Source organism: Denticeps clupeoides, chromosome 15 (genome assembly GCF_900700375.1).
Source record: "Denticeps clupeoides chromosome 15, fDenClu1.1, whole genome shotgun sequence".
NCBI classification, from domain to species: Eukaryota; Metazoa; Chordata; class Actinopteri; order Clupeiformes; family Denticipitidae; genus Denticeps; species Denticeps clupeoides.
In genome coordinates, this window is record NC_041721.1 from 15,765,422 (window position 1) to 15,793,177 (window position 27,756).

At 43.2% G+C, this 27,756-nt stretch overlaps 1 protein-coding gene and 1 pseudogene across 1 annotated transcript; both read right to left on the reverse strand.

Annotated features, from left to right (window-relative positions):
• On the reverse strand, positions 1 to 23,297 carry cnot4b (CCR4-NOT transcription complex, subunit 4b). The gene is made up of 13 exons (XM_028955550.1): positions 23,075 to 23,297; positions 16,977 to 17,233; positions 16,222 to 16,419; positions 12,189 to 12,275; positions 11,974 to 12,075; positions 11,766 to 11,891; positions 11,539 to 11,654; positions 11,261 to 11,464; positions 11,085 to 11,145; positions 10,737 to 10,992; positions 9,605 to 10,201; positions 4,793 to 5,029; positions 1 to 1,746 (listed from the first exon to the last, which is right to left on the reverse strand). Exons 2-13 carry the CDS (start codon positions 17,148 to 17,150, stop codon positions 1,430 to 1,432), a joined length of 2,475 nt encoding a protein of 824 aa, XP_028811383.1. The 5' UTR covers positions 17,151 to 17,233; positions 23,075 to 23,297; the 3' UTR covers positions 1 to 1,429.
• On the reverse strand, positions 22,414 to 26,299 carry LOC114765222 (toll-like receptor 2; annotated as a pseudogene).
• Between the last annotated feature and the right edge of the window lie 1,457 nt (positions 26,300 to 27,756).

Genomic DNA, 27,756 nt, shown 5'->3' on the forward strand with positions numbered 1-27,756 from the left:
TGACTTTTTCACTTTTATTTACGATTTCGATTTTTTTTCTTCCAGACCTGTAGAGACATACAATTCTTTTAGCTCTTCATTTCTAACCTTTTGTATTGTTTTAGCATTGTGTAAAAATGCAGTCACGTGGTGTCTGCTTCTTTTTTTGAAAGCTCATTTAATTGTTCCTCATGAATACTGCTGAATACTAAACAGTTGGCAGGAACCTACAAGTTTTTGATGAAACATTAAGACCCTTAAAAAGAAAAGATGTGGGGAGAAGGGAAAGACGTGAACATGATGTCCCACGTTTGTAGTTTTTTGTTTTTTTTTTACCCTGAATGCTCAATGGTGTTGGTTGGTTGGTTGATTTGTCACCCAATAACACACCTAATCCAGCATGAACCACTTCTATAACCACAGCACCACAGCCACAGGAACCTAATGGGCCACACAGACTCGCCCTCCTTGTCGTGACCTTTTAATGTCTTAAAAAAAAAAAAAATCTGTACTTCAGTACTCATTCGCCATCAACTGAGTCATTTTTATAACTTACGGTCATTATTTTCTTCTCAGATGCACCATTTGAATTCCGCTGTTCTCCATGTATGCAAATGAGAGATGAAAAGCTCTAGGCAGGCCAGGCTGTGCTCAGTGCCACCTGCCCACCAAGGGCAGCTGTGACAGGCACCACACGGTGGCACCCCATGTCCTACGCCTGCCCTGTGCCTCAAAGGGCTCATAAGATGCACAGTTTCCCGGCTCCTTCACATTAGAACGGCCCCCTCGCAAGGCTTGTGAGGCACCGACCTCTGATACAGAGGTTCATTACGGTGTCACAACATGAGGGGACCAACCCTCCAGCCAATCACACTACTGGGTAGGAGGGTCCCAGGTTGGGGCATGCCTCCAGAGAGGTTCCCCTTTAAAGGCACGGCTCCTTTTAGCCAGAACCCAGTTTGGAGAGGAGACTACATTTATGAGCCTTTAAGCAATATGAAGAGTATTTAGCACTTTTTTTTCCCTGGTTCTTTGTTGAAACGGGAAGAAAAATAATCATTTCAGTCACGGTTTCTCTAAGGTGTGTGAGAGGTGCAGATATTAAGAGGGGACACTTCTTCACAAACCCTCCATATCACATGCAGGTAATTATTACACCATGTTATCATCAGGTGGCCAAGGGTGAGAAAACCCAGTGGACATGTGATCATGCTGTGGTCAGATCTAGGCCGAAGGGATGGCATGGATGACTGAGTATCAGGGAATACATTAGATTAAAAAAAAAAAAAAAAAAGCGAGAGCGAGAAAGAAAAATTAGAAGAGCTGAAAGTCAGGAGGAGGAAGAAAAATAATTATATAATCTTACTATTTTGTTAAAAGTTTTCTGTAATGATTTGGTTGTATGTGTGTGTACATGTTTGTTGGGAGTTTGGGGGTTAATTCACAGTCCCTAGTGTCGGTCCATGCCAGCACTCTGTAGCAGATCTGTGGCGGTCTGGGCCGGGGGTCTGAATGGAGTCTGGAAGCCGGGGGGAGGTGAGTGAAACTGGCTGGCGGGGTTGGTAGACCCTGGTGGCGCGTACGGGGTCCAGGCGGCTCTGTGGAGGGAAAGGGGGGCTCCAAAGGAGCCAGTGTGGGGGGGCTGAAGGGGGCCGGAGGAGCTTGAGGGATTGTCCATCTCAGTGAGAGCTTGCAGGGATTTGAGCCAGTGAGGAGGGTTGTCATCCGAGAGAGAATCCAGTCTGTTGCCTGAGGATGATGGGATACCTGCAGGACAGCACAAGAAAAAAAAAAAAAAAGGTCTTCATAGCATCGTATATTCAGCATATAAAGAATTTGTAAATCTTTGTAATTATTATATTAAAAACAGTGCAAAAAGTGACTGAACCCATCAGACAACCCACAAGCATCACATTAGCTGCTAATTAGCCACTAATGTTTGCAAGTCTATTTAATGAGGATTGAATGATCATTTTTCTAGCTACTAAATAGCACTTGAACGACAAAACCAGCTAATATTGGCGATCCAAGCACAGAACAGCTGTTTGGTGAAGAATTTCATATCGTTTGAAATGCAGAGATGATAAAACGTCTTTTGTTGTTTACCTGACAACACATTCTGAGCACAAAAAGTTGCCCTTTTAAGGCAACTGCACTTTCAAAACAATTCACACTCCACAGGCAATGCTCAGTCAGACTGGCCATCATCATTATCACAGGCACACACAAATAAATCACAGGACCATTTCAGGCCGTGACGGCAACACCAAATATCCCTCCCTCCGTGATTCAGCTCCACTCTGGAAAACTTAGCGTTCCGTTCCCCAGAGGTTTTGCAGCATGCCATTAATTCCCAAACTTGGGGCGAATGATGGATGTCGCCAACGGTCGTTCCGAGAACCAGACGGCGGCCGTGACTTCACTGCCAATGGTGGACAAAGGCAGGGAGGGTGGAGGTGATAAACTCTGTTACAGCACCCAAAAAATACACAGGTGAGGGTAGCGCTGGCCAATATGACCTATAAATAATACTGCAATATTTTTAGTTATGACAACACACGATTATGCATCTAGACACTTTGTAATTTCCTCTCAATCACAACATGAATGCTAAATTTGACCGTTTTTTGCTTAAAATTAGTTTAAATAAAGTTTCCGTTTCCCAGACCGTAGTTTTGTGCTGATTACCTGATTGTGTGCACCAGTGATTATAAGTATAAAGTAATCTTTCCTGACACAAAGTTTAAAGTATTTCTTTGGAATCAGGTGGTCTGCCTCCATCTCCAGTTAATGGCTCTGAAACTGTGTGGGCTTTCACTTTTCTCTGTGGATTCGAGTTATTCCAGTAGAAAATGCACATTTGAGGCAGTGGTGGACTACCGGGTCACAAAGCGGACCCGTAATCTGAGGTTTGAGTTTCATCAAGCTACTGATGAAACCACCATCCCCACACACTGCTCACCTAAGCAGAGGACACATTTCGTTGTGTCACCTTGTGCTGTGCTTCACAATGACAATCATTTCACCCAAAGGACAAAAAAAACATGCGCCAGGATAGATGTCTGCTTTGACAGGGCAGAGTAGCGAACATTGAAAGCAAAGAACATTGTACAAAATTTTTTTAGGATTTTTATGGACACGATAGTCATTTACTATATCACACGTGGAACAAGACACAATACATGGAGTATATATATCACATAACCTTAAGAGGTGGGAGCAAAAGCAACCAATGCCTAATTTTGGGAATAAAATGCTGGGGAATTTCTGCTTGATCTACTACCCTCCTTTATTGCCCTTTAAAAGTTTTTATTTATTCATTTTTTATTGGTGACATTTTAAGCGAAAAGGCCAGGAAAAGTATTCTGGTCACAGAGGTTGTAAATGCCATAGTGAATAATTTATGTTTACCGTGCAAATGTAACACATTTTAACACGTAAAACGGTATATCAGGGAAAAACTGATCATTTATTTGGATTGCCAAGCAGACCCCTTTAATACCAAATTGTACCTGCTGGTTTTATCTCCCAAAAGACGTACGCTACAGTAGCTGTGTGGAGATTACAAAGCCAAATACCAACACAACACACGGAGGGGGTATATCTCTCTACAGGCCCCTATTAGAAACACGACACCCACATTCTATCCCGGTTTTGGAAATAGCCGTTTCTGCTGCGAATCTTCACGTGCAACAAGTGAGGGATTGAAACACAGCTAAGGCAGGGTTCCAAGCACTTTTGAATACATAAATTAAAGTTCATTGCATTGCATCCAGTTTATGAGACTAATGGCCACAGTTTCGGGTTGCATAAGATTTTTGAACAGGGTTGTTCAGTTAATGTAAACAAAAGACAATAAATATTTGAGACACCCTGCCAAATATTCCACATTATTGACCACCTCCTTGGATTGGAGGACGATTCTCCACTTGATGTGTTATCAAAATGTCCCTTGCAAGTTACTTTATCCACATAACTGGTGGTCAGAACTATGAACAAGTGTGACGTGTATGTAGTACTTGTCATCCCTTACTACACGGTAGTTCAATATAAAGTTGTGCCAAAAGCCACACAGGCAGTTTGAAAACTTGCCGTGTGATGCACGGGACACAGAAAACTAGTCTCACTTGTAAAAACCAACTTCCACAGTAAAATTCTGTGAATTCAGAAAATGACAAAACTATTGCACCAAATATTTCAATGTATAAAGGGTGTCAATGTATACTAAACTAACCAAGATAGAATAGAAATCGAATGAGAATTGCTGGTGTCTTCCTCTTGTAAGTCGCTTTGGATAAAAGCGTTTGCTAAGTAAAGATGGCGTGATGCACGGGACAAAAATGTCACTGGTCTAAAAGCTACACGAGTGCTGTTAAGTTTAACATATGACAGCCAGTACTAAGAGTTAAAATGGTGTGTGTGTGTGTGTGTGTGTGTGTGTGTGTATATATATATATATATATATATATATATATAGTGTGTGTGTATGCATGTATATGTATATATATATATATGAATGTCTGGCTTATGATAATAATTTGCTTTGAATTTATTGGAAATTAGTACATCTTGAGAGGTAACCATGTTTCAAATGTCTGCAAAGCATTTTTTTTTTTTTAATAAATTGAAATTAAATGATGTTCCACATTATTTGAGTACCCATCTTAAATACTAGGGACAACTAAAAGTGCAAATATTACGGAATTATTTTTTAGCATTTTGGTTTCATTACCAAAGAATAGTCCTTAAAAGGTCTCTTAAATACACCCCTGGACAAAGTCACCCTTTATGTATGCCATCAAGCAGTGGTTACCTGTGATGATTGCTGGGTCCATCCAGCTGGCTGTGCTGTCCCAGCTCAGGCTGTGAGAGAGGCCTGGTGTGCTGTTCACCACCCCTGTGTGGTTGACGCTGGAGGAGGAGGACGAGGAGGAGGAGGAAGACGAGGAGTTGGGCAGACCCCCAAAACTAATGTTGATGTTAGGCAAGAGGGCCCTCAGGCCATCCTGCCACTCTTTGACGTTTATGCTCTCTACTGAACCGCTGCTTTCTGCATGGTGGAGGAGAGAAAGAGAGATGCTCAGACACAACCTGAAAACTCCCTCAATGCCTCAATTCCAAGGCTGTGTTCAGTTCATTTTCATATTGTATGAAGCCTGTTGGTAATCCTATGAAGTAGCTGTAAATACCCATGTTGCTTTTAACGTTGTCAAAACACACAAAATGTTTGTATCAATTTCCAATATCAATTCGCACTAGTATCGATTCTTAAATTCCAGTTTTGCATCTGCCGGATCATGGAAATCTCCAGCAGATAATTTTCAACAGCATTTGAAACAACCTCACTCCCAATTATACATTTCGAGAGGGGAGTAAAGTAGTTTAAACATAACATGAATATTTTTAGTGCCTCAGTGAAGCAATACTCGTGAGTGAAAGTGAAGTGATTGTCACTGTGAAACATTGCAGCACAGCACACGTTGACACAACGAAATGTGTCCCCTGGTTATAACCATCACCGTTGGTGAGCAGTGGGCAGCCATGACAGGCACTTGGGGACCAGTGTGTGGGGACGGTGCTTTGCTCAGTGGCACCTTGGCGGTACGGGATTCGAACCTGCAACCTTCTGATTACAGGGCCACTTCCTTACCTGCTAGGCCACCACTGCACCTATAGATTAATGTAGAGATTAATTTTATTTTATTTACATATTTTATTTACCTAACTTTCTGAAAAGCTGCAATAAATAGCTTCTGAAGTCCTAAACCTTTATATAATGAGTTTGTGTGATTTACATATGTTAATACACTTGTTAAATCAATTCGTGTAAAATAATCAAGATAATGGTGAATAATTTCTCTGACTACGATCGTACCACCACAATTTCTAATCTAATGCAACACTAGTCCCAGCGAGAACTATTCACCTTCAACACACACACACACACACACACACACAAGATAGAGCTACAATATCAAGTACTGATCCAGGAGACTAAACATACATGTTTTTTTTATACTTTAAGGTGAACAAATAAACAGAGAGAGAAAGGAAGGATATGCCTCTGACAAAAAGTGATGCATCTCCACTTTAAACACAGCATCTCCCACAAGACTTACTAACCGGAACAGAAACTAAAAAAAAAAAAAAAAAAAAAAAAAAAAAGAGGCTCTACCACAAGCAGGGATGGGATGAGGGATCTCTTGGACCCAGAGTTGCAGACATGCAGCCTCTCAGTCAAACTCCCCCCAAACGAATCTGAAAACCACTGCCCGCTCTTTCATGTCTGCTCTTCCTTCTGTCTGCACTCCTGCAGCCGAGGTATGGGCTCCATCGACAGGAAGCGGCAGTGCAGGTATGAAATGTGACATGAGGAGGGAGAGGAGAGGGTGGGAGAGGTCAACCAGGTAACGGCAGCGCTCCACTTCCATCCTTGTATCACTGTGAAGGACGGTTCGAGCCAGAGACATGGAGGATGGCTTCAATCAGACAGCAGAAGCAATCGCTCAGGGATAAATGGGAGCGAATCTGCCTCCTCCAGGGCGCGCACAACACTCCCTATAAATAATGAACGCTAATTAACGGAAGGAGCTTTTGCTTGATGCATGCCTGCCACATTTCAACGCTCTAGAGATAAAACCTGCTTCACTAGGCTGTGTGTGTATTTTACAATAATACTGTTTCATTATACAGTGCATCAGGAAAGTATTCACAGTGCATCACTTCTTTAACATTGTTATGCTACAGCCTTATTCTAAAATAGATTAAATTAATTTTTTCCCCCTCAACATAGTCTTTATGGGGTGTTGTGTACAACGTGAAATGTTTACTTGTGGTTTTGGAAAATTTATTAAAAATAAAAAAAAATGAGAAAAATAATATCTACATATGTATTCACAGTCTCTGTATTACAGATTCAAGTATTTTTGAATATGATGCCACAAGCTTGGCACACATTATCCTTGGCCAGTTTCACCCATTCCCTCTTTGCAGCACCTCTCAAGCTCCATTACTTTGGATGGAAGCGCCGGTGAAAATCCATTTTAAGATATGAACTTCTTCCACTTATGGATGATAGAGGCCACTGTGGTCATTGGGACCTTCAAAGCAGCACCTTCCCTAAAGACAATGTGCTCTCAGACGTCTACAGACAATTCCTTTGTCAAGTCAAATGTCAACTGTGGGACCTTATATAGACTGGCATGTGCTTTTACAAATCGGGTCCAATAAGCTTTCCACAGATTGACTCCAATTAAACTGCAGAAACATCTCAAGTATGATCAGGGCAAACAGAATGCATCTCAATTGTGAGCTTCATGGCAAAGGCTGGGAATACTAGGAAGTGGAGGCCTAGCGGTTAAGGAAGCAGGCCCCTAGTCAGAAGGTTGCCGGTTCGAATCACTGTCTGCCACGATGCCACTAAGCAAAGCACTGTCCCCACACTGCCCCCCCTGGCCCACTGCTCACCAAGGGTGATGGGTTAAAAGCAGAGGACACATGTCGGTGTGGCACCGTGTGCTGTGCTGCAGTGTTTCACAATGACAACCACTTTACTTTTACTTAAGTACATTTCTCAAACAAAAGACAAAAACAACAAATGTACAGTACCACCATGGGAGACGAGTGACCCAGGTAGCCGATTGTGTAACACACTTGCCTATGAACCAGAAGACCACAAAGTCACAGGTTCAAACTTCACTTACTACCATCATTTCCATGAGCAGGATACCGTCTGCAGGGGGACTGTCCCTGTCACTAATGTTGTGTGAATTCAAGTTTACACAGAAGAAAGTTGTATCATAATCGAAGACAATAACTAAAAAGCTACAGTGAGCTGAATGAAAAGCATCTCTCTGCACTCTCTTCTGGTGCATCACGTGATGCACAGAAAAATTATCTTATATTATCTGTAATTTTCAGTCATTCACATTGGAGGTGAAGGAACAATTTTCAAAGCTCGACTGCTCTAAATGCAATATCCCACAAAGACACAAGTCAACACTTTTAAGTGCTTAAGTTAATGCTCGTTTAATTTAATGAGGTGGGCAGGGTACCAAAGTTTACTTTTAAAGCAAAGTGCAAATGTGGGTAAATGTAGATGGGGAATAAAAACCCCTCATGCAGCCCTGCACCTTACACACAGTAACCATTTAAAGAATATCAAACTGAATTTTTTATTTTTTTAAATCTGAAAAAAAGATCCGTATTCAATCTTGGTCCCCGCCATCTCCCCGACTAGATATTAAAGCTGCTGGGGTAGACGCTTTGTGCTTGAATTCAGCTGGCTCCCCAGATGCTAAATCGTTAATAAGATGTTTGTCTGCAGAGGTTGGAATATTAGGGACAGAGGATGAGAGGTCTGAATGATTCAGTGTGCTGAACAAAGTGAACTCTCTCCTCCGGTCTGCAGACACAGACAACATTTATATTTATACGGAAGAGATGGTGTGTGTGTGTGTGTGTGCTTTTTTGCTATATGGGGATGTGAGAATGTTGAATCAGTATGGGTGTGTTAATGTAGCCACTGGACGTCTCCGAACTAGAAGGGTGGATAACGAAACTGGAAGTGTGTGTATGTTTGTGTCTATTTTTGTAGTAGTGGTCCAACTGGTGAATAATGCAGACTGCCTCTCGACCGAACACTCCAACTGACAAATAGAATTCTCAACTCAGGCCTTCACTCGTCTGTCTCTCCCCACCAGTCCACCAGCAGACAAGAGATGAGGTCTGTCCATCAGCCAATCAAGGGGGAAAGACAGACCTGACTGAAAAATCGACAGTCAGTGCAACGTCAACAGCCACTACCTTGATCTGTATTCCACAGGCTACATGAATCAGAATTAACTTCAACATAATACATTTTAAACACTCTCACATATACAGGCACATATACTGAGAACATGGTCTTAACTCAAAACCAACAAGGTCTATAAAAAGATTCATTTCAGCATCTCTGATTCAGTCCACATTTGCAATGGAAGATTTAACCTACAGTCACTTCTCCGAGGATATTTTGTAAGCTTTTATGCAGGCATGAACCTACAGCACTCCATGGTTAGCAGGACAAAGACACATTCTAAATAAATTAATTATCTGGTGATTTAAGAATCATTTTTGTGTTAATGGTATTAATCAATCAGGTGTGCACTTATATAACATCCTAGTTTCTTACCCTTGTGGCTAGATAGATAAGATCATAACAAATGGCTTTCAGTATGTTGTTCCATTTCTATGGATGTGATTAGAGCTGTGTTTGCAAAATCATGCGACATTGCCACCTAGTGGAGTTTGGTATAGCACAGTACGTTACTGATCATTACAACTGGACAATAAGATTTGGGTACACCTAATCCCATTTCATCCCCCACCACCACCAGCATACTGAAACTGGATAATTATCAAAGACTAATAGTCTTTGAGTAAAATGAGTAATGTGTAAAACATTATAATAATTTCAAACCTTGGGTACTGCAAGCTAATGTTGTAAATATGACCACCGAAAGTTGCCCAAGGCAAGGAGTCCCACTCCTTCAGGCCCTCCGAGATGTTGATTTTTTCCCCCCCATTAACATGGTAAGCCCAGAGCAAAGCAGCTAATGTAGATGTGGAGCGGTCCTGTACTCACCTGTGATGGGAATGCCTCCCAGCCCCGTGCCAGGATGCTGCGTTGCTAAACTCAAGTCCAAGAAGCTGCTGTGCTGAGCAGTGGGAGCAGTAGGCGCGGCTGAGTGCTTCAAGTGCGTGAGGTTGTTTCGTGTGGGGACACCCAGCCAGGGCAGGCGGGAGGCGGGAGGAGCAGGGGCTGAGGTGGGGGGAGGAGGAGCCTGGTTGGGAAAACTGAAGGAACTGAAGATGGCCCGCTGCTGGAGCTGGGAAAAACGCTGCGGCAGCCCTGAGTTCAGTGGTATGGAGCCACCCAAGCCAGGTAGAACACCCCCTTTAGATGAGGAAGAGGATGAATTGAGGGATGAAGAGAGGCCATGTGGGAGGTGATTGTGTAGGGAACCCAGTGGCAAAGAGCCGGGTGTCATAGATGACGATGACGAGACCGATGGCAGTGAGCACTCGTCCTGCACTGAGAGCTCCTTCTCGATGAGGTCAGCAAGAGCCTTGCGTGTGATGTCGAAAGGGTCAAAGCCCAGGTCATCCTCCTGCTGTTTGGTGGATGAGCCGAAGCCGAATGCTGCCTGCCAGTCTGTAGAGGACGACACTGGAATTGTCTCTGTCAAACAGAATGAGAAAAGATAAATGTGTTTATGCATGAGTTACTTATAGAGTAATTCCATCCATAATTCTGTTTACATGCTTGAGAGCATAGTAGGCTTGCCTATGGCATGCCATATCCTTATGCACCTACACATGATTTTCACAAAAACAATCATGTTAGGTTCTCCAGTACCCAGCTGTACGGCGCCATCTACAGGAGTGGAGGTTGTCGCATGTTAAATCCCACCTTTGCTGACATCACTAAAGAAAGGCACCACCAGTGGACTAATTTGTGTACAAAAATAAACCCTGTATCGATACAATATCACCACATTTAACATCAATATGGCAATATAACGTGATTCTATTTCTAACACCCTTACAGCGTGGGGACAGTACTTTGCTCAGTGGCACCTTGACGGGTCGGGAATCGAACCGGCAACCTTCCAATTACAGGTCCGCTTCCTTACCTGCCTGGCAAACCACTACACCATGACCTCCACAGGTAAAAGCACCCTTTAATCTTGTTAACAGTGAGAAAGTAAACGAACCTGAGGTGAAAAGGCTCTGTGGTTCCGGGGCTGTAGGCCAGTCTGTACTGCTCTGTGGGGAACTGGGGAAGCCCGGAAGGCCACAGGGGATGGGGTTAGGGTGTCTAAAGTTGCTGTTGTCTGAGAAAAGCGATTGAGATTCAGCAGCAGCACCTTCGAATGGTGACCGTGGGGTCAAGCCTGGTACACTTATGGGCACTAACAGGCTGGGTTTACTAAGGCCAGGAGGGGGCGATGGAGAGTTACTGCAGAGAATCTAAAGGAGACAGAAGCAAAAAAATAGAAAGCATCAATTGAGTGACAATCTCTGCTTTCGCATTCAGCAGATATATCAGATCTTTCCATTACCTGTTGTGATGAAACATCACCATTTCCTATACTGATGGCATCTGAGGGTTTGTCAGTAGGGCTGGAAAGGATTGGAACTGGTAAGAACTAGAAGAACTCAACCAAACTTACATCAATAAACAACACACAGAAAACCCCTAAACTGAATAATAAATGTGTGGAAATATAGCTGTTACCTGGCGGGGTCACAGTTTGATGAAAAGGGAGAGAGGACAGGGAGGGAACCCAGGCCGAGGTCAGAGTCTGGCCCATCAGGCGTCATGTGATCAGAGTCTGAGCTGCCGTCCAGGGGTGGGGATTTACGGTGTTCTGACAGCCCATTGGCTGTCTTCCCTGTGGGTTGTAATGAAGGCCATGCATCCTTGTTGTTGCTGTTGGGTCTGTGGTAAAAAGGTCAAGTAAAATAAATCCACCAGAATCAGTTCATTCTTTTTCTACTAAAACATTTGTCTACCTTTGTGAAGATTTGCCCTTTGTCTTCTCTCCAGCAGCAGCGTTTTGAAGAAAGTGGGGATTCATTTTGTAGAGTTCCTGGAGGAGTTTCTGTTCATATTCTTGGTGCTTCCCAGCCTGTAAAAACACACAAAGAAAAACAGACAGAAATTGTTAATACCCGAATAAAACAAACGTGACTCCACCTGTGATTTCAGGCTGACCTTCAAGTGCAGATACTGCAGTTACCTGCATCTCCTCTTTTGTGAAACTAGCCGCCTCATCACCCAACTCGTGTAGATACATACAGTCTGGTTTGGGACACTGCATGCTTTTTAGAAAGTAACTGCAGTATTTTGTTGTGCCTAAAGAAGCCTTCATAGAAAAAAATGCAACATATATTTAGCACATTCATATATCATTTTTCTTTATATAAATTTATATAAAAAGCACTTACCTTAAGTGTTCTGCCATCAACTACTACATTGTTGACACATTGTATAGCTCTTAGTGCATCTTCAGACCGTATATAAGTGACATATGCACTAGCACTAGGACCCTGCGGAGACAAGTTGTCAAATTATCAAGTTATAATCAATTAATTACCGGTAAAAACAAACAAACAAATAAATAATAATAACTACTCTCAAAAAAACAAATCCCTCTGCTCACCTGTGACCCTGCGTATGATGTGCTGTTGTTAATAACAACTTTGTGTATCTTTCCAAACTTCCCAAAATATTCAGGCCTCTTTAAAACCTGAGGGGGAGAGAAACAGATTCATGTAACTCATAATAGTTCAGCTTTGTTTCTGGTCAATACACTTCTCACAAACAATGAGCTGTGAGGCAAATAGCACAGGAGGAGGATGAGTTCTGAGAAAGAGTGCTTGATTAAACATGCAAATGATGAAAATCCGGGCTAGAGGAAGAATGGTTTGATGAAATGTACCACATCTGATTGGGCGAGACCCCCTGCTGCCCACTTGTACCCAATCAACGCGGTTAGAAAAAAAAAAACCAAAAGAAAGGGGGGAAAAAAATGATTAGATGAACGCTGGTCACAATAAAACTCATTTCCATAAAATCCAATATTGTTCAGTGCAGAGTTAAATAACTGTTAAACTGTATTAGCACCACTAATACTAGTTTCCAAGAAATTGGTGGATAAACTCTACATCACTATGATGGGATGTTGCTATTAATCAATTACTAGACTGTGAGAAGAGGACCAGCATCTGCACCTATATGCAACAGTCACTTGCCATAAAATTAGACACAGATTTTCATCGCCAGACATCAATGACAGGTCAGTCTTTTAAAAAAGTGCTTACAGTCTGGGCAAAGCAGTTTAATCACCCCATAAAGAAACATAAGCAAGTATTTAAAAAAAATCTTTTTTTTTTTTTTGGCATTCTCTGCTCTGAAACGCTAGGGGCATGTCCAGTGAAGATGCTAAAGCCATGCCCACAACAAAAGCCAATTACAACTATGGCCTGAAAAAAAAAAAAAGTATTGACTGCTCAAACCCGCATACCATTACCAGTTCAATACAGCTGTTGAGACGAACAAAATAAGAATTCAGTTCTGATAAAGCTGGGTGATATGGCAAACAAAGATTGATCACAATATACTTCAAATAATTAGATTTTTTCAATCAATGTAACATTGCCAGACCGAAACTGATGATACCAGAGATAATAAACAGTTCATTAACATATAAGAATATTGCTGCCCTCCTCAGCTCCTTTTTCAACAATTTTGCTCTTTGCTGGCTTTACGCAGTGAACCACATCATGTTGTATTATGTGCACTGCTTCTGTATTCCAGACATCCCAACCTGCAAAAACCATCAAAACCTGTAATATGAGATAAAATGCATTTCATATTTTTTGGGTCACTCTCCCCTTGCTATGATGCTCCATAATGATCATCACTTTACAAAGTTATCGTTGGTTCTTGAAAGGTCAAATAAAAGCACGCCCACATCTAATTGCCTTGGCTTATTTTGCAATCAAATCAGGATGCTCTAGCATGTGCCTCTCAAACAGACAACACAGAGAGAGAGAATGTGTGTGTATCACTCTCTCTCTCTCTCATTCTGTCATGTGTGTGCTTCTCTGAAGTGCACCGTGTACTTGGTACTGTGTGCCGAGCATGCTCTTGTTTGCTTGGTTTAATTTGAGGGATTTATTATTCAATTTGCAGGCATCAGGGAGCTGCTATCAATATGCAGGAGACTCCTGGGCAGCCATGTGTCTCCATTTAAAAGTAATGGAAACACCCACAAAATATGATAATTATGCAAATTATTATCATGATTGAGAAAAATGTCCAAAGCTGATCAACGATCGTGATAAAATTCAGCTCTATCTCAGTGATCAAGATTGTATAATCGCCCATCCATAGAGGACAATGATCTACCTGACAATCAACCTCCTTCCTCTAAGTCTGCTTAAAAATCTTCAATACAAAACTGATCAAACCATTTAATCATATAACTACCACTCTAAAGTTTAAGGTCATTTGGAAACAGACATTATGAAATTAGTTCTGTAAGTAAGTGATCCCAGATTTGCTGATGCACCAAAGACCATCGCTGGTAATGTGCTCCATCAGCCATTTCTTTCTGAAGTGATTGTCATAGTGAAACACATCACAGCACACGGTGCACATAACGCAGTGAGTCCTCTGCATTTAACCAATCAGCCTTTTCAGGATTCGATCCGGCAACCATCTGATTACAGGACCTTACCCGCTAGGCCATGATCCATGATCATTTACAACAGTAACAATATCTGAACTGTATTTTTGATCAATTTGATGTTCACTTCATGTACAAACAACAAACAATAATAAATCATTAACTTTTATATACAGACTTGTAACGATTACCCTAATTTAAAACCAAAAGGGACTTGAGAGTAAACAATGAGAGGACTGGTGTAATTAAGAGCAAATTAAAGCATGAACGAAGAGACCGACAGGAGGGAGAGAAAGAAAGAGACAGCAGGCCAGGAGGGCCAGGAGAGAGAAGCCGGTCCCTCCGGCTGCGCCATTCATTCTTGGCCGAGTCGGGCACTTGAGATTCTGTTCACTCCCCAAACTGTGGCCACAATCCCGACACATTTCTTTACGGCCTTTGTTGAAATTAGTCACTTCCCGGCCTCACTGTCTATTTGTTTCCACCCTCCTCTTTACTAGCGAGAAAAAGAGGATACATACAGCCGATTTATTAGACATATATCACACACACAGTTGCACACAGTTGTCCAGTTGCACAAACATGAAAACAAAAAGTGGCGTTCTGTAACATTAAGAAACATTTCCTCCTCTGTCAGCTTCTACATTCTCTCTCCAGCTGCTAGGCTGCTTTTGCTCACGTCTTTTTCTCCTCCCGACTAGAAGAGAATAATCAGTTCTATTGACAGCGCGTGGTGTGATAGACGGCGGAAGCCGGCATAAGTGTGCTGACGTCAGAGCGGGCACAGAGTTTACTGCCACCACTTCTGTGAGGTGCCGCTTGGCAGGGAAGAAAAAACATTTCCACTTCGTACCTCCACATTCGTATAAACACGTAAAGCAGATGTGTTTCTTGTCAAGGGAATGCTATATATAAATCCATGAGTTGAAGCTGCTATAAGACAAACTCAAAGGTCAGGGGTCATCTGGGCATTTTGAAATACTGAGGGGAGCTCAAGGGCCAAGGCAATAAGTCATTACATACCAAGGGGAGCCACGCAGCTCTCCTTTCGCACAAATATTTGAGCTGATTGTGGAGTATGTGGGTAAGAGGTGCACTTTTGTCCGTTATGCAACACAAAATCTGCCAGCGCGAGGGCCAAACTGGATGCTTCTCAATACGGAATCGTAATTAAACATGGCAAGAAGCAAAGAGGACAGGAGGCAAGATGTAATGGGTAAGGAGGCAGGCTAATGGCCACGTGAAGATCTATTGAGAAGCCCATTGGACTAAATTGGCAGAAAAATAAAATTATCAATGGTAATTAGGACGAGGTCTCAGCATCATTGGCAGTCATTCGGTCCTCAAAATATCCAAAGAGGAGAAATCGTGATCCTTTTCTGGGATGTGAAGCTTTAGCACATAGATGGGACGGTGGAGGCCTAGCGGGTAAGGAAGCAGACCCGTAATCCGAAGGTTGCTGGTTCGAAACCACGGTGCCACTGAGCAGAGGACACATTTCGTTGTGTCACCGTGTGCAGTTCTGCAGTGTTTCACAATGACAGTCACTTCACTTTCACTTAGATGTCAAACTTGCAGACCACATCCTGCAACATAATTTTATATAGATTTATTAAGGCCAGACGATATGACGTGCTGATGACACACAAACTAAAGACCCCATAATGCAGTGTGCAGTTTGCAGAGAAACTGAGCACACTACGCACATGGCACTTTAAGCACAAAATTATTGCATTCGGCATGGCAACTAAAGCACTGCATTATGGGATCTGTAGTTTGTGTATTAGTTTGTGCTTCATATCACCGGGCCCTAATAATAGATCTATACAAGATGGCCTGCAAGTTTGACAACTATGCTTTAGCAGATAACCACATCTGCGTGTGTATGTATCCTGTCATTATGCACAGTCAGCATAATTAAATGTAATGTGAACAGTGTCATTACAAGACTTAACCACACCTGGCACAAGCAGGATGTTTTCCCAACCGGTGGGTTTCTCACCTCAGGATCTGCGAGCCTCTGTGACAATCCCACCACGAACACCAGGTTCCGCTGGACAACGCGGACGCTGGCCAGGTGCTTGCGGTTCTCTGTGATCTTCTGCTTGCGCTCATTCTGCTTCTGCTTCTTCTCGTTCTTTATCCGCTGCAGCTCCTCCTGGGACAGGGGCTTGTACACAGCTGGGTCCTCTGGGTACGGCTGCACCACGGTGGGAAAGACACAGACAGGCCATCCTGGGTCAGTGGTCTTCATACACAGTTAAATCATACATCACCCAACTTTCCAATTCCATTGTCTCCAACATTACTACAGTTAAAATAATAATAATAGTGTATTCTAAAATTTATTGTATCTTAAGAATCATTATTTGATATTAAATGTTTTAGCCTTTGTCAATGTCAAAATCACTAAATCAAAAATTTGTGAGTCCTTTCAAGTGGCCGTTTTTGATATGAGCAACATGGCGCAGCCCGAAACACATGACCCTGTGTGCTATTGTGTAAGTGGAATTTGTCATTGTGATACACAGCACACACAAAAAAAATGCGTAATCGTCCTTAGTGAGTTGTGGGCAGCCATGAAAGGTGCCCGGCGAGCAGTGTGTGGGGACGGTACCTCAGTGGCACCTTGGCGGTTCAAGAATCCAGCCCGTAACCCTTTGGTTCCACGTTGGCTTCCTTACCTGCTAGGCCACTGCTGTACCCACATATTAGTGTGTATGTGTGCGTGTGTGTGTGCGTGCGTGTGTGTGTTACCTTTCTGCACGCAGGGCAGAGGCCATTCTCGTCTGTGCGGATGCGGTGCCAGCAGAAGCGGCAGATCTGGTAGCCGCAGGTGCAGGGGAAGAAGTTGACGTCGTCGATCTCCAGGGGCTCCATGCAGAGGGGACACTCCATGGGGTCCTCTTTCAGCTCGGGGCTGCGGGACATCCTACAGCACAGCGTGGCAGATGGAGTGGGGAAGTCGAGGGAGGCGGCGAGTTCTTTTCTCGGTGGGGTCGGTCAGGTGAGACCTGAGCAGAGAGGAGGAAAACAACAAACACCATCAGAGAGGAACTTCAGGGCAGGAGGGTGGAAATGACTGATATTAAAGCAAACGTGATCATTTCAAGTTAATAAATAGTCATGACAAATTCAAAACATGCTCCCTTTGAGTCTTAAAAGATTGTGTGAAGTATAAAAGCATTCATCATGATATTGAGATTGACAGAACACCTATATTAAAAAAGATAGATTATGTTCAGATGTAATGAGGAAAAGGTAGTGACATGTAGATGGACTAGGGGTGAAATTAACAATTCTATATTGATGCAGTGGCGAGCATAATCGATTACATGATCGTGACGTTTATTAAGTCTGGCGTGTGACCGCGGCTGCCTGCTCTGAGTACAGCGCCGGACCGGGTTGGGCCTCGTCCACACAGATTTTCGAAGTGAACGCCACCGTACGGGCAGTGGTCGCCTAGCGGGTAAGAATGCTGAATCATAATCAGAAGGCTGCCGGTTCAAATCACGAGCCACCATGGTTCCACTGAGGTGCTTCTCAGCAAAGCGCCATCGCCACGCACTGCTAACCAGGTGCCTGTCATGGCTTCTCCCTCAGGGGATGGGTAAAATAAATTCATATATCATGTCCCAGCCCTGTCTACACATGCTGCTGTCCTTCAACGCTCACAAAGCAATGCACAAATGGCTAACAAATGGCTGCATAGCTCATCCTGGTCGCTTTTTACTTGCTATCGGTGAAGGATCTGGGCCTTATAAAATACATGCATAGAAAGAAAAAAAAGCACTCGCTAGGGTCTGGTCTGATATTTCTATGCCAGCTTCAGGAAGAGGTGTAGGCCTCTGCAAGGCCCCAGCTTTTGTGGAAGAGCAGACGAAATTAATTGACGTGAACACAGAATAGGAGCGGGAAAGAATACATGAGGGCAGAAGGGAAAGAAGAAGAAAGAAATTAAGGTGGCGTTGGTGGTGGAGGGGCGGGCAGGTTAAAAATACACTGCCCTGGTCAGTTGTGAGGGGGAGGAGCCGAAAAACTGGTTCTCTCTTTAAAGGGCAGTGGAGTAGGACCATGGGAGTGGCATTAGTTGGGCCCTCCTCTCTCAAGTCGGCTCTACATGTAGGGTCATCTGCACTGGCACAGCCTGCAAAGAGCCAAAACCTTGGAGACTGACCGCCAGACCCTCCCCTCTGCAGCCTGTATGAAATTAGCAACAGTAAAAGGGATGGTGAAGGGTTTTGGACCAGCCTTCGGGGTCCCCCACAGTCAGGGGGACAGGAGAGGACACATCTGCTGTGGCTAATGAAAGCCTGCAAAACTGACGAGCCCCAAAGGGTAAAATATGACATTGATCCAAACCAAACCACCAGTATGTTTCAATATAGCCCACCACAAAGTTTCATTAGAAACCAGCAGCCAATTAACCTGAACACACTTACAAGCAACACAGCGCTAGAGTGTTGGCGTTTATGAGTCCATAGGTCCCATGTATACGATATGCATATGATATTAGTCCTTTGGCATCAAATGCGGTGCAAAGAAACTGAATATAGTAGCCAACAGCCTGAACTGTGCATGTCCCTGCAATACGTAAACCGCACAGAGCTCACACTGACTTCTCTTGAGTACAGCGCCATAAAGTTGGATCCCAGTCTATAGGTTATTTAAGGATTATCTTTAATCTTGACAGGGCAAATACACCACATACATTTCCTGCTGAGTAACAGGCTTTTCTAGCTTGAAATAGACGTTTTAGAAGCTCTAATTTGACCACTGGGACGGACTGTAGAAATGCTCAATTCAAGTTAGTTCTATATGAGTGAGTCATAAATCCCCATTAGCTTTTACCACACACAGACCTCACTTGGAAGAGTTAGCATAACTGATTAACTACTGGATAATCTTTCCTTGTTTTAGATAATAAAACCCAAGTTTCGAAGCTTCTGCCATGACTGACCTCAAAGGGGTATGAAATCAGTAAGGAGAACATGACTTATGGTGGACACTTTTTTAAAATGCCTTTATGAAGCAGTGACGGACACAACGTATGGCTTTAGACATTTTTTTTCCTCAGGTGCAAAAGCACAAAGTTAGGTGCGCCAAATTTTGGACTGCATCAGGGTTTTACAGTTGCAAAACTGTTTTATAGTTGTTTTTACACTTTTTAAATCGCTGTCCATATAGGCAATAATGAATTCTACAAGAACAGTAACTTACTGAAAGAATGTTGGTGCTTAAAGTGCTTCACTGAGCTGAAATTAAAAAAATTAAAAGTGCAAGCGTATTAAGGGCTTGAACTTGATTATCATCTCGGCCTGATCTGTTTGCTTCTGCTGAAAGGCAGCGGGACAACAGGACACCAGGCCAGTGCATTTATCACTGCATGTAATTTGTTTTATAGATGCATTGTGCTTTTTAGCGATTAATTGATATAATTTTACGCATTGTAAATGCACGATCAGGCATTTAAATTAGGGCTGCCATGTTAAAATTGAGATGAGTGTCGGCCATATTTACATTTAAATAACCATAAATGCATAGCGGCAACCTCAAATTATGACAGAGTGAGACGTGCACAGCTGCGTGTGCACCTGCAACAAAGTGTCCCTCATTTGGGGTTGGCATCCTAAGTTGGCATCCTAATAGATATAAACACCATAGATATTTGTACACTAGGTGTCCATAGTCATATTTGTACAGGAATCCAAGCTCATTCAACCATGCTTCTCTGACAGTACAGGCAGATAAGCCAGAAAGTGCAATAAATCATAATTACAATATTAAAATAATATAATAGTGATTATCATTTTGGCCATAATCGTGCAGCCCTAATTTGAAATAGCACAACGAGGGATGCTGACGTGGTGAAATGGAGGTTAGCTGATGACAATTACATTCTGGTTGTACTGGCAATGAAAGCAAAGTCTGATGTGTGAGGTGTCTGGGGTGAGGATAAAAATGATTTTAAAAAAATTATAAATGCCTCATAACATGCGCTAACCCTGTTGGTGCGGTCAGGTTGGCCAGCATCCGCCGCCACAATAATGTTGGGTTCGGGCTTTTAAAAAGCTGAACTAACTGGGTCTAACTTTTAAGGTCCGATTGAAGCTCTAATCCGTGTCTACTTCCTCTCGGTCTATCTGACTGGTCCAGGCTACTCACCTCTCTGTCTGACTGCGGCACATACAGGAATATCTAGAGAACGTCCTATCAGAGGCGGGCCCCACCCTTCACAATCTCTGATTGGTTTACAATACAATATGCATCCTAATGCATGTTGCTAGAACCACAGGGAGTTTACTAAGACTTTTCTCCAAAGAGACTAATTGGCACCATTGAGAAATTAGGGCGCACTCTAGAGCCCTGCGATGCTCAATTAGGCAAAAATGGGACCATGCACAACAATTGAACATTTCCAACGTCCTTGAAACTCAGGTGAGCATTCTATACCCGCCACACTATACTGTTCTGTACAAAAATAGGGCAAAGAGGGGTGGCCCTTATAGAGGAAACATAAACGCATGAAAACCTGAAAAGGATTTCTGTACTCAAGCCAGGGTCATTGGTGAAAGACCTTTTCATGCACGGGAGGCGAATTTCTCGGGAAATGCACACACTTTCCAACACAGGCTACATCTGCACTTCCCCCACATGCCAAATAAGCAACAGGGCCGCTTGCTCACCGATGTGTACACAGACAACAGCAGGACAGCACTTCACTAGATACAATGCTGAATGATTACATTAACTGGGAATGCAACCAATGGGTTTCACCTGTGATGCGTATGTATGCCAGGGTTTTTCCCCCCATTAATGATTTACAGGGTTACAGCGCACAATCTGTGGCCACGTTCGAGAATGCAATCAGTTGCATAGTCAGGGCTGGGCTGAACCACCAATGGCCACCCAGGCAGGGAGAAAGAAACAGTCGTACATGGCACGCAGCGGTGCCAAGAATTCTTACAGCATCACAATAACACATCTCTAAACCGTAAAAGACAAACTAAAGATTATATGCAAATTTACTTCATTTTTTTTGTGAAGCAGCAATCAATTTTGAACACTGCTAAAGGTCATCTGTCTCAAAACACTGAGTGGACTTACTGAATTCTGATAAAATGGCATGTTTTACGGATACTCAAGAAAGCAGTTCACTGTTGCCTGCGTGGTATGAAGGATATGACCCAGGTAACCGAGAGGTATTACTGTCAAATGGACCTGATCAGAATCACGAGACATGTACTTTGCAAGAACTTCCTTCCATCTACCGGATATTATAATGCAGAGGAGACAACGGATGGCTGTGAATGTCTTCGAGATTAGGCCAGGGAGGACAGTGTGAGTGAGACGTGATTATAGCCGGGCCGTCAGGGTCGTAGAACCGTCTCAGGGCACAACATAGAATACACTGGCAGGGTCCAACACGATTCAGCAAGCTTGGCTTTTAGAAGACGTTAAGAGGGTAAATTTACTGAGGAGAGATAAACAAAGCCAATATCAGTCCCTTTTGCACCCAGTTGGAACTATGCAAATAAGAGCTGAATACAGTCTGAGACGGAGCGTTATAAGAACACCAAGCAAGCCGGGACCTCACTGTTTAATATTACCTGGTTAGTAGGACTGGTATTAACAGTGCAGAAAAACCAATAAGCTATTAAATTATTAAAGGTGTGTAAACAAACTTTGATTACCAATAACAAAATATTTATAAAAGAATATAGAATGAAAAAACATTAGCAGACTAACATACTTATAGCAATGAGAATGATGCAAACCATTTAAGAGATGAAGGGAAGGAAAAAAGGAGAAATGCCGTAACACACTCGCCTATGAACCAGAAGACCCAGGTTCAAATCCCACTTACTACCGTTGTGTCCCTGAGCAAGACACTTAACCCTAAATTGCTCCAGGGAGACTGTCCCTGTAACTACTGATTGTAAGTCGCTCTGGATAAGGGCGTCTGATAAATGCTGTAAATGTAAATGGGTGATGCTACAATATGGTTAATGAACGGCGAGCTCTTCACGACGACTAATTCTGGGAAAAAAAACTAATGAAAAGTTTACTTTCTACTAGACGAATGGGCGCAGTGTTAATATATATATACACACACGAAAAGGAACTGAAAGTCCTCGTCATGTCCACTCGGGTGAGTGACGTCAGAACACTAGTCCAGCATTAGCCTGCTAGCTCACAGCTTCCAGAAAGGGAGGAAGAAACAACGCAGGGCACTGAGGGGGGAAAAAACACGACAAATACACAAACGGCCACACCCGTGACCGCGTGTCGTCTCGGCGAGGGGCTCTGACACCAGTTCTCACGCACCCGAAGCGCACTGCGCACAGATGTTCAGCGCACGACCAAAAGCCGGTCAAATGACACGGCTACGAATGGCTAGCTAGCCGTGCGTTCGGCTAGCCGACCTAACACAATGCTGACAGCGCTTGTAAATGCTCGAAACACACGCTTCCACGGAGAGAAAAGTTGGTTTCTTACGAACGGGCCGCACACAAGAGCATGACACACTTCTGGTCGCCAACAAAGTGGCAGAAACGAGGACGGCCAGACAGTGAAAGTTGCTAAACGGCAGGCTAGGCGGTGAGCTAACAGGCTAGCGCCAGGGCCTACGCTGCTCCGGCGAAGCCCGCGACTCTCCCGCTGCCCACACCGGCACTCTGACACGAGCCCACCGAACCAACACTTCACCACTCCGGCCGCACAGGGGCTGCCGTGAAGTGTGCGGCGGCGGGGCGGGGGGGAATACTCTAATTAATGCCAACCCCAGCGCCGCTTCGTGTTGCACTTTTAGCCTTGTTGTTCAGTTTTATGGCGATAGTTTGTGGGATACTCACCCTGTCTCTCTATTTGCTGGGATTCCTCTCCAAGGGATACTCACACACCAAGTGGGGCGGGCATTTGGTTACCTTTTTTTCTGAACTTTCTCAACTGTATGTCAGTAGGCACCTTGAATTCTTAGCGGCGTTGGTTCTTAAATTCTATGCTGACCTGATAAGAAAACGCCTGGTATTTTCTGTCAGCCTCTGTGTGTACAGCGGCAGCACCTTCTGACCACCATCTTACATTGAAATGGGGAGGAGGCAGGGGAGCGACCTCACTGCGCATGCCCAGTTCCAGCCCGCGAAGGAACTATGGGTAATGTAGTACTGACTATCTGCGGCGTCAGACGCTCGGCAGCCGCGACCGCAATTATACTGTACAAAGATGTAATTGTGCAGCCAGATTATTATCAGCACAGCCTGACTTTCCGGTGATTTGCTAAAGCGTACCTGAGCATGGGCGTCGTTGTACTATGCAGAACGTGGTATTAGCAGCACAATCAGATAAGTGTTGGCAAGTGTTGCAGAATTGTTCAGTTAAGAAGTGGAGTCTGTTGAACGGATTGTTAAATAATACATTCCCATTCGTTTATTAAATAAAAAAAAATATTTCTTATGCCTATAATAATAAGGCACTAACACTGTCTATTCCACAGTGTTCACTCACTTTGTGGTTGCAATATCAACTAAATATGTTTTATTTATATGTTTCTATATTGAGGGGATTTATGGTTATTATTTCATGATAAAGTTTCTGAAATCTCCCAAACAGGGTTCAATAATTACAGAGAATATTAAAATGCCCCGACACACCAACAACGACACAGTCTGAATCTGAATCACTAAAAAAGGGAGCAATTTAACCAACTAAAACCCCTCCAAATTAAGTGACTTTTTTTTTTCTAAACTGTGGCCATGCTACAGCCTCATGTGAGGGTTGAACATGAAAACACTTAACACTTTTTTTTTCTCCGTTCAGTTTATTTACATCAATACGGGTTGATGTACAAATAATACTACAAAATACTGCTTATTATGAAGTAGAGAATAAACTTGATATCATAGATTAGGAGCCATGTAAGCCATCTGTAGTGCTTGAATAGAACAGTAGGTGGAGACATTTCAACCTCTCTGTAGAAGAAACGGCAGTATCAGTAGATGTCCAACTAATTACTTCTGAACAATGACAACAACATGGATAAAACAGAAATAATTACTGTTTACTAGAAGTTAACTAGTAGTTACACATGACCTCATTCCTACCCATACTTAGCATGGCCTTTTCTGTATTTCTGTTTGCAGTCCAACCCTTTATTGGATAAGTTGAATTTTGGTTATTCAGGCATTAGAGAGCATGTGTCCGACATATTTGTTGCCCTTTGCTTCGGGGCAATTCTCTGGTTCACTGTCGGACTGTTCACTGACCCGTGCTTATGCTGCTTATGCTCATTCCAAGGCCACTCCAGGTACGTCTGCAGTCTGAGGAGGGACCTCAGCTTCAGGTACTTTCAGGGCAGACAGTCACATGGGATTGGCACCAGCAGGATGAGGACAGGACATGTTCATAGCTATGTGCTGGGCAAAGAAGAGCTCGTAGTTGCACCACTTGCTCTGGACAAAGTTCTGAGAGAGCACAAACAGGTAGCTGGCTCCCACACAGTCGATGATGTTGCCCACAATCCACTGGCCCAGCACAAAGTCACATTCATGGATGCAGAGGGACACTCCAGCCCGCTCTAGGGGTTGAGACCCAGGCTGCGTCGCGTCGGGTGTATGGGATGGAAGCATGATCCTGGAAAGAGGCATTCAGCAAATGCAGGCCATCCCTATGACTTCTTCTCTTTGCCTTAATCCACACCCAAAGCATCTTGGTGTACCAAACGCCATCACAGACATAGAAAGTGATGGCCAAATCTGATACTATGGCAAAAAAACTGGCAATGCAATTGACACTTGAATCCATGGTTGGTTGACAGGCAAGTCACCCAAACTCATATTTGACCAAGGACATATTAGCATAAAGTGTTGGACTGCTACAAACATAATCCAGAGGCCAGTCAAGAAGAAAAAAAAAACAGTGAGAGTCACAGAATTGGTTGTTTCCTGTCTGGACAAGTTGTCCTGGAAAACTTCACTATGTAGGTGATTGCGTTATGAGCTATGGAAAGGAATAGCAGGGTCGGGACGGGAGTCTCATAGCAATGATTTGAATATTATTGGAGCTCAAATGGAGGTGTGTCAGGCCAGGAATCTTCGCGAGCACTTCGCTGCTTATGGGGGTGATGCCAGGCGTTGCCATGTGTATTTTTCTGAGGTGAGGTGACAGGTGCAGGAACATGTGGTTCGGCTCAGTTGTGGCCATGTACACGTTCCAGAGAGGCGTATGAAGTTGAAGCTCATGTCACGAGACCTTCATCTCACAGGTGTTTTTTGAAATGAGAGCTAGACTCCTAAATCGGTTCTGACTCAGCAAGAGGCCTTTTTAGGACAGGAAAGGTTGCAGTCGGGGTGCACAGAGCCCACCAAAAGCCTTTTTCATCCGGCCAGATCTAAAGTCTGCAGCACTGCAGCATAACTGATATCGGTTTACTAGAGGGAATGTTCATTTATGTGCTGGAGAACTTCGGATATGAAACCTGAGAGGCGAGTTCCACATTTATGTTGATTTTGGGGTACTGGTACTGATAGTGATTGACACCGTTAAATATAATAGACCAGATTCTTGTTGTGGCGTTTTGTGGGGGGAACTGAAATCCATCTTCGGTGTCCTCGTTATATGTTGTGTTTATAAATGCAACTTGTTCAACTGCAAACGGCCACAGATGTTTGAGTAGTGTGACCAAAAGTATTTATTATATTTATGTTCCTCGGGCCTAACATGTCATAAATGTCCAGGACTGTGAACTAAGCCATGGAAAAATCTGGGATAGCAGTCAAGAGATTGTGTCATAAACTGAAGGCTGCTTAGGGTGACCTTCAAGAAGAAAAAGGTGCATCAGGTCTTTAAGATCACTGCAGGTCATCACTGATATCTTGTTGTGAGACACATCCATGTATTCTGTGTCCTCCTGCAGGTCTGGTGGAATTGCCCTGAGATCACGGTGGGACAAATCCTCTCTGTCTGACTGCCAGAGCCAAAAGTGATGGCGCTGTGCTCCAGACAAGTAGAAAATATAAAGAATGTTAAAAATTAAAAATACTGAACCGGCTGCTCTTTATCACATTTGCATTTATCCACATGGCAGCATCACTGAAATTTGTTAAATATCAAATGTGCCACTAAACCGATTAGAGATATGAAGAGACTACATTGTTTAGTCAATTAGGAAACACATTACTGTAAAGGAAATCAGCCGTCGGCACAACACTCTCAACAGATCATTTCTCCTTTCAAAGGCTTTCTTGTTCCTCGCTGCTTCACTTTTGCTTCCTTTTATTGTTCTTGTATAAACAGATTTGATTCAAATGAAGTGTGAAGGGACAGATTGTGTTGCTGGAACTTCCCATTATAGGAAAACTTCTATGATTACTTCTCTAAATTGTAAAAGCCATTATGCACCCTCCGCAAACCCATGAAACTTCCTTGAAGTTAATAAAACCTGAAGCCAGACACACATGCACCTGCAAACTGTGCATTTCTCTTTACGGTCATAATGTATAATGCATAATGCAAAATCTGTTGGTTAAGTCACTTTATTAAAAAAACACATATAAAAGCATTTTTGGTCGAGCCAAATTGCTGTACATGTGAGACAATAATAAAGACAATATGACCAATAATTCAAAATCAGTTGAATTATGTTAGTAAAACCCAATGCACACAAAGAGAGGAAAATGCAGTAAAGCTATATTGGGTACTACATGTGTATTTATTGAAATATTTCTTTATTAAACATATTTTTTTATTTTATTTTTATATGCAATGCAATAAAATCATCAAATATCACAGGGCAGTCAAGCATCTCTTAGGGTCTGGACGAATCTTTCTGTAAAGGTAAAGTTTTTTTTTAGTATATTTTGATCATAGTGAGCTAGAGAAATGTAACGTGGCATGTTATTGGTACGCTCATGGTACCTTGCTGATGTGAAAATCCCTTTAGCTGGCACTTTCCCTGGGACATTTTACATGTGTAGAGTCCAAGACACCCAGCGCAGTCTGCATGTGCATCACAGCGGCGAGACTCTATTCCGTTGCAGCCATGCTATAAACAAGATTAATAACCGTGTATTCACAACAATGACCAACATCATGTGCCTATGTGTGCTTATTAATTACAACGTAAGAATTCCATGCGCTCTCCTTACCGTGTCAGAGTTGAAGTGACCATAGCGCTCACTGTGGCCCGTTCGTTTTTTCACCCCAACACCGTCAAGCGTACCAGTTTTGGCGTCAGTGAGGTCGAACGTCCCACCAAAAACGTCCAGATTGCTGAAGCCCCTGTGAAGCACATAACGGTCTCTTTGTGGACTGGAGCTCCTGCCGTTTTGTGAGCGCATCCTGACTTTATTCCCATTTTTTCTGCCAATCAAACTGCCCTGGACACAAACCAGTGCCTGAACGAAGAGAATCAGCAGTAGCCAATTGCGTTTCATTGCTGAAGGTGCCACACGCGGCCTTGATCCTATTTATAAAGCTTTCAAAGACGGAGACACTAATCTAGTTATGGAACAGATAAATACACGGGTTTAGGTTTCAT

Excerpts from the sequence above, each read along its gene's own strand:
- cnot4b (XM_028955550.1), bottom strand. The coding sequence starts at position 17,150 with ATGTCCCGCAGCCCCGAGCTGAAAGAGGACCCCATGGAGTGTCCCCTC. Across the intron at positions 11,892-11,973 it reads TTGATGGCAGAACACTTAAG|GCTTCTTTAGGCACAACAAA; the intron begins GTAAGTGCTTTT and ends TTTTCTATGAAG. Across the intron at positions 11,146-11,260 it reads TCAAACTGTGACCCCGCCAG|CCCTACTGACAAACCCTCAG; the intron begins GTAACAGCTATA and ends AATCCTTTCCAG.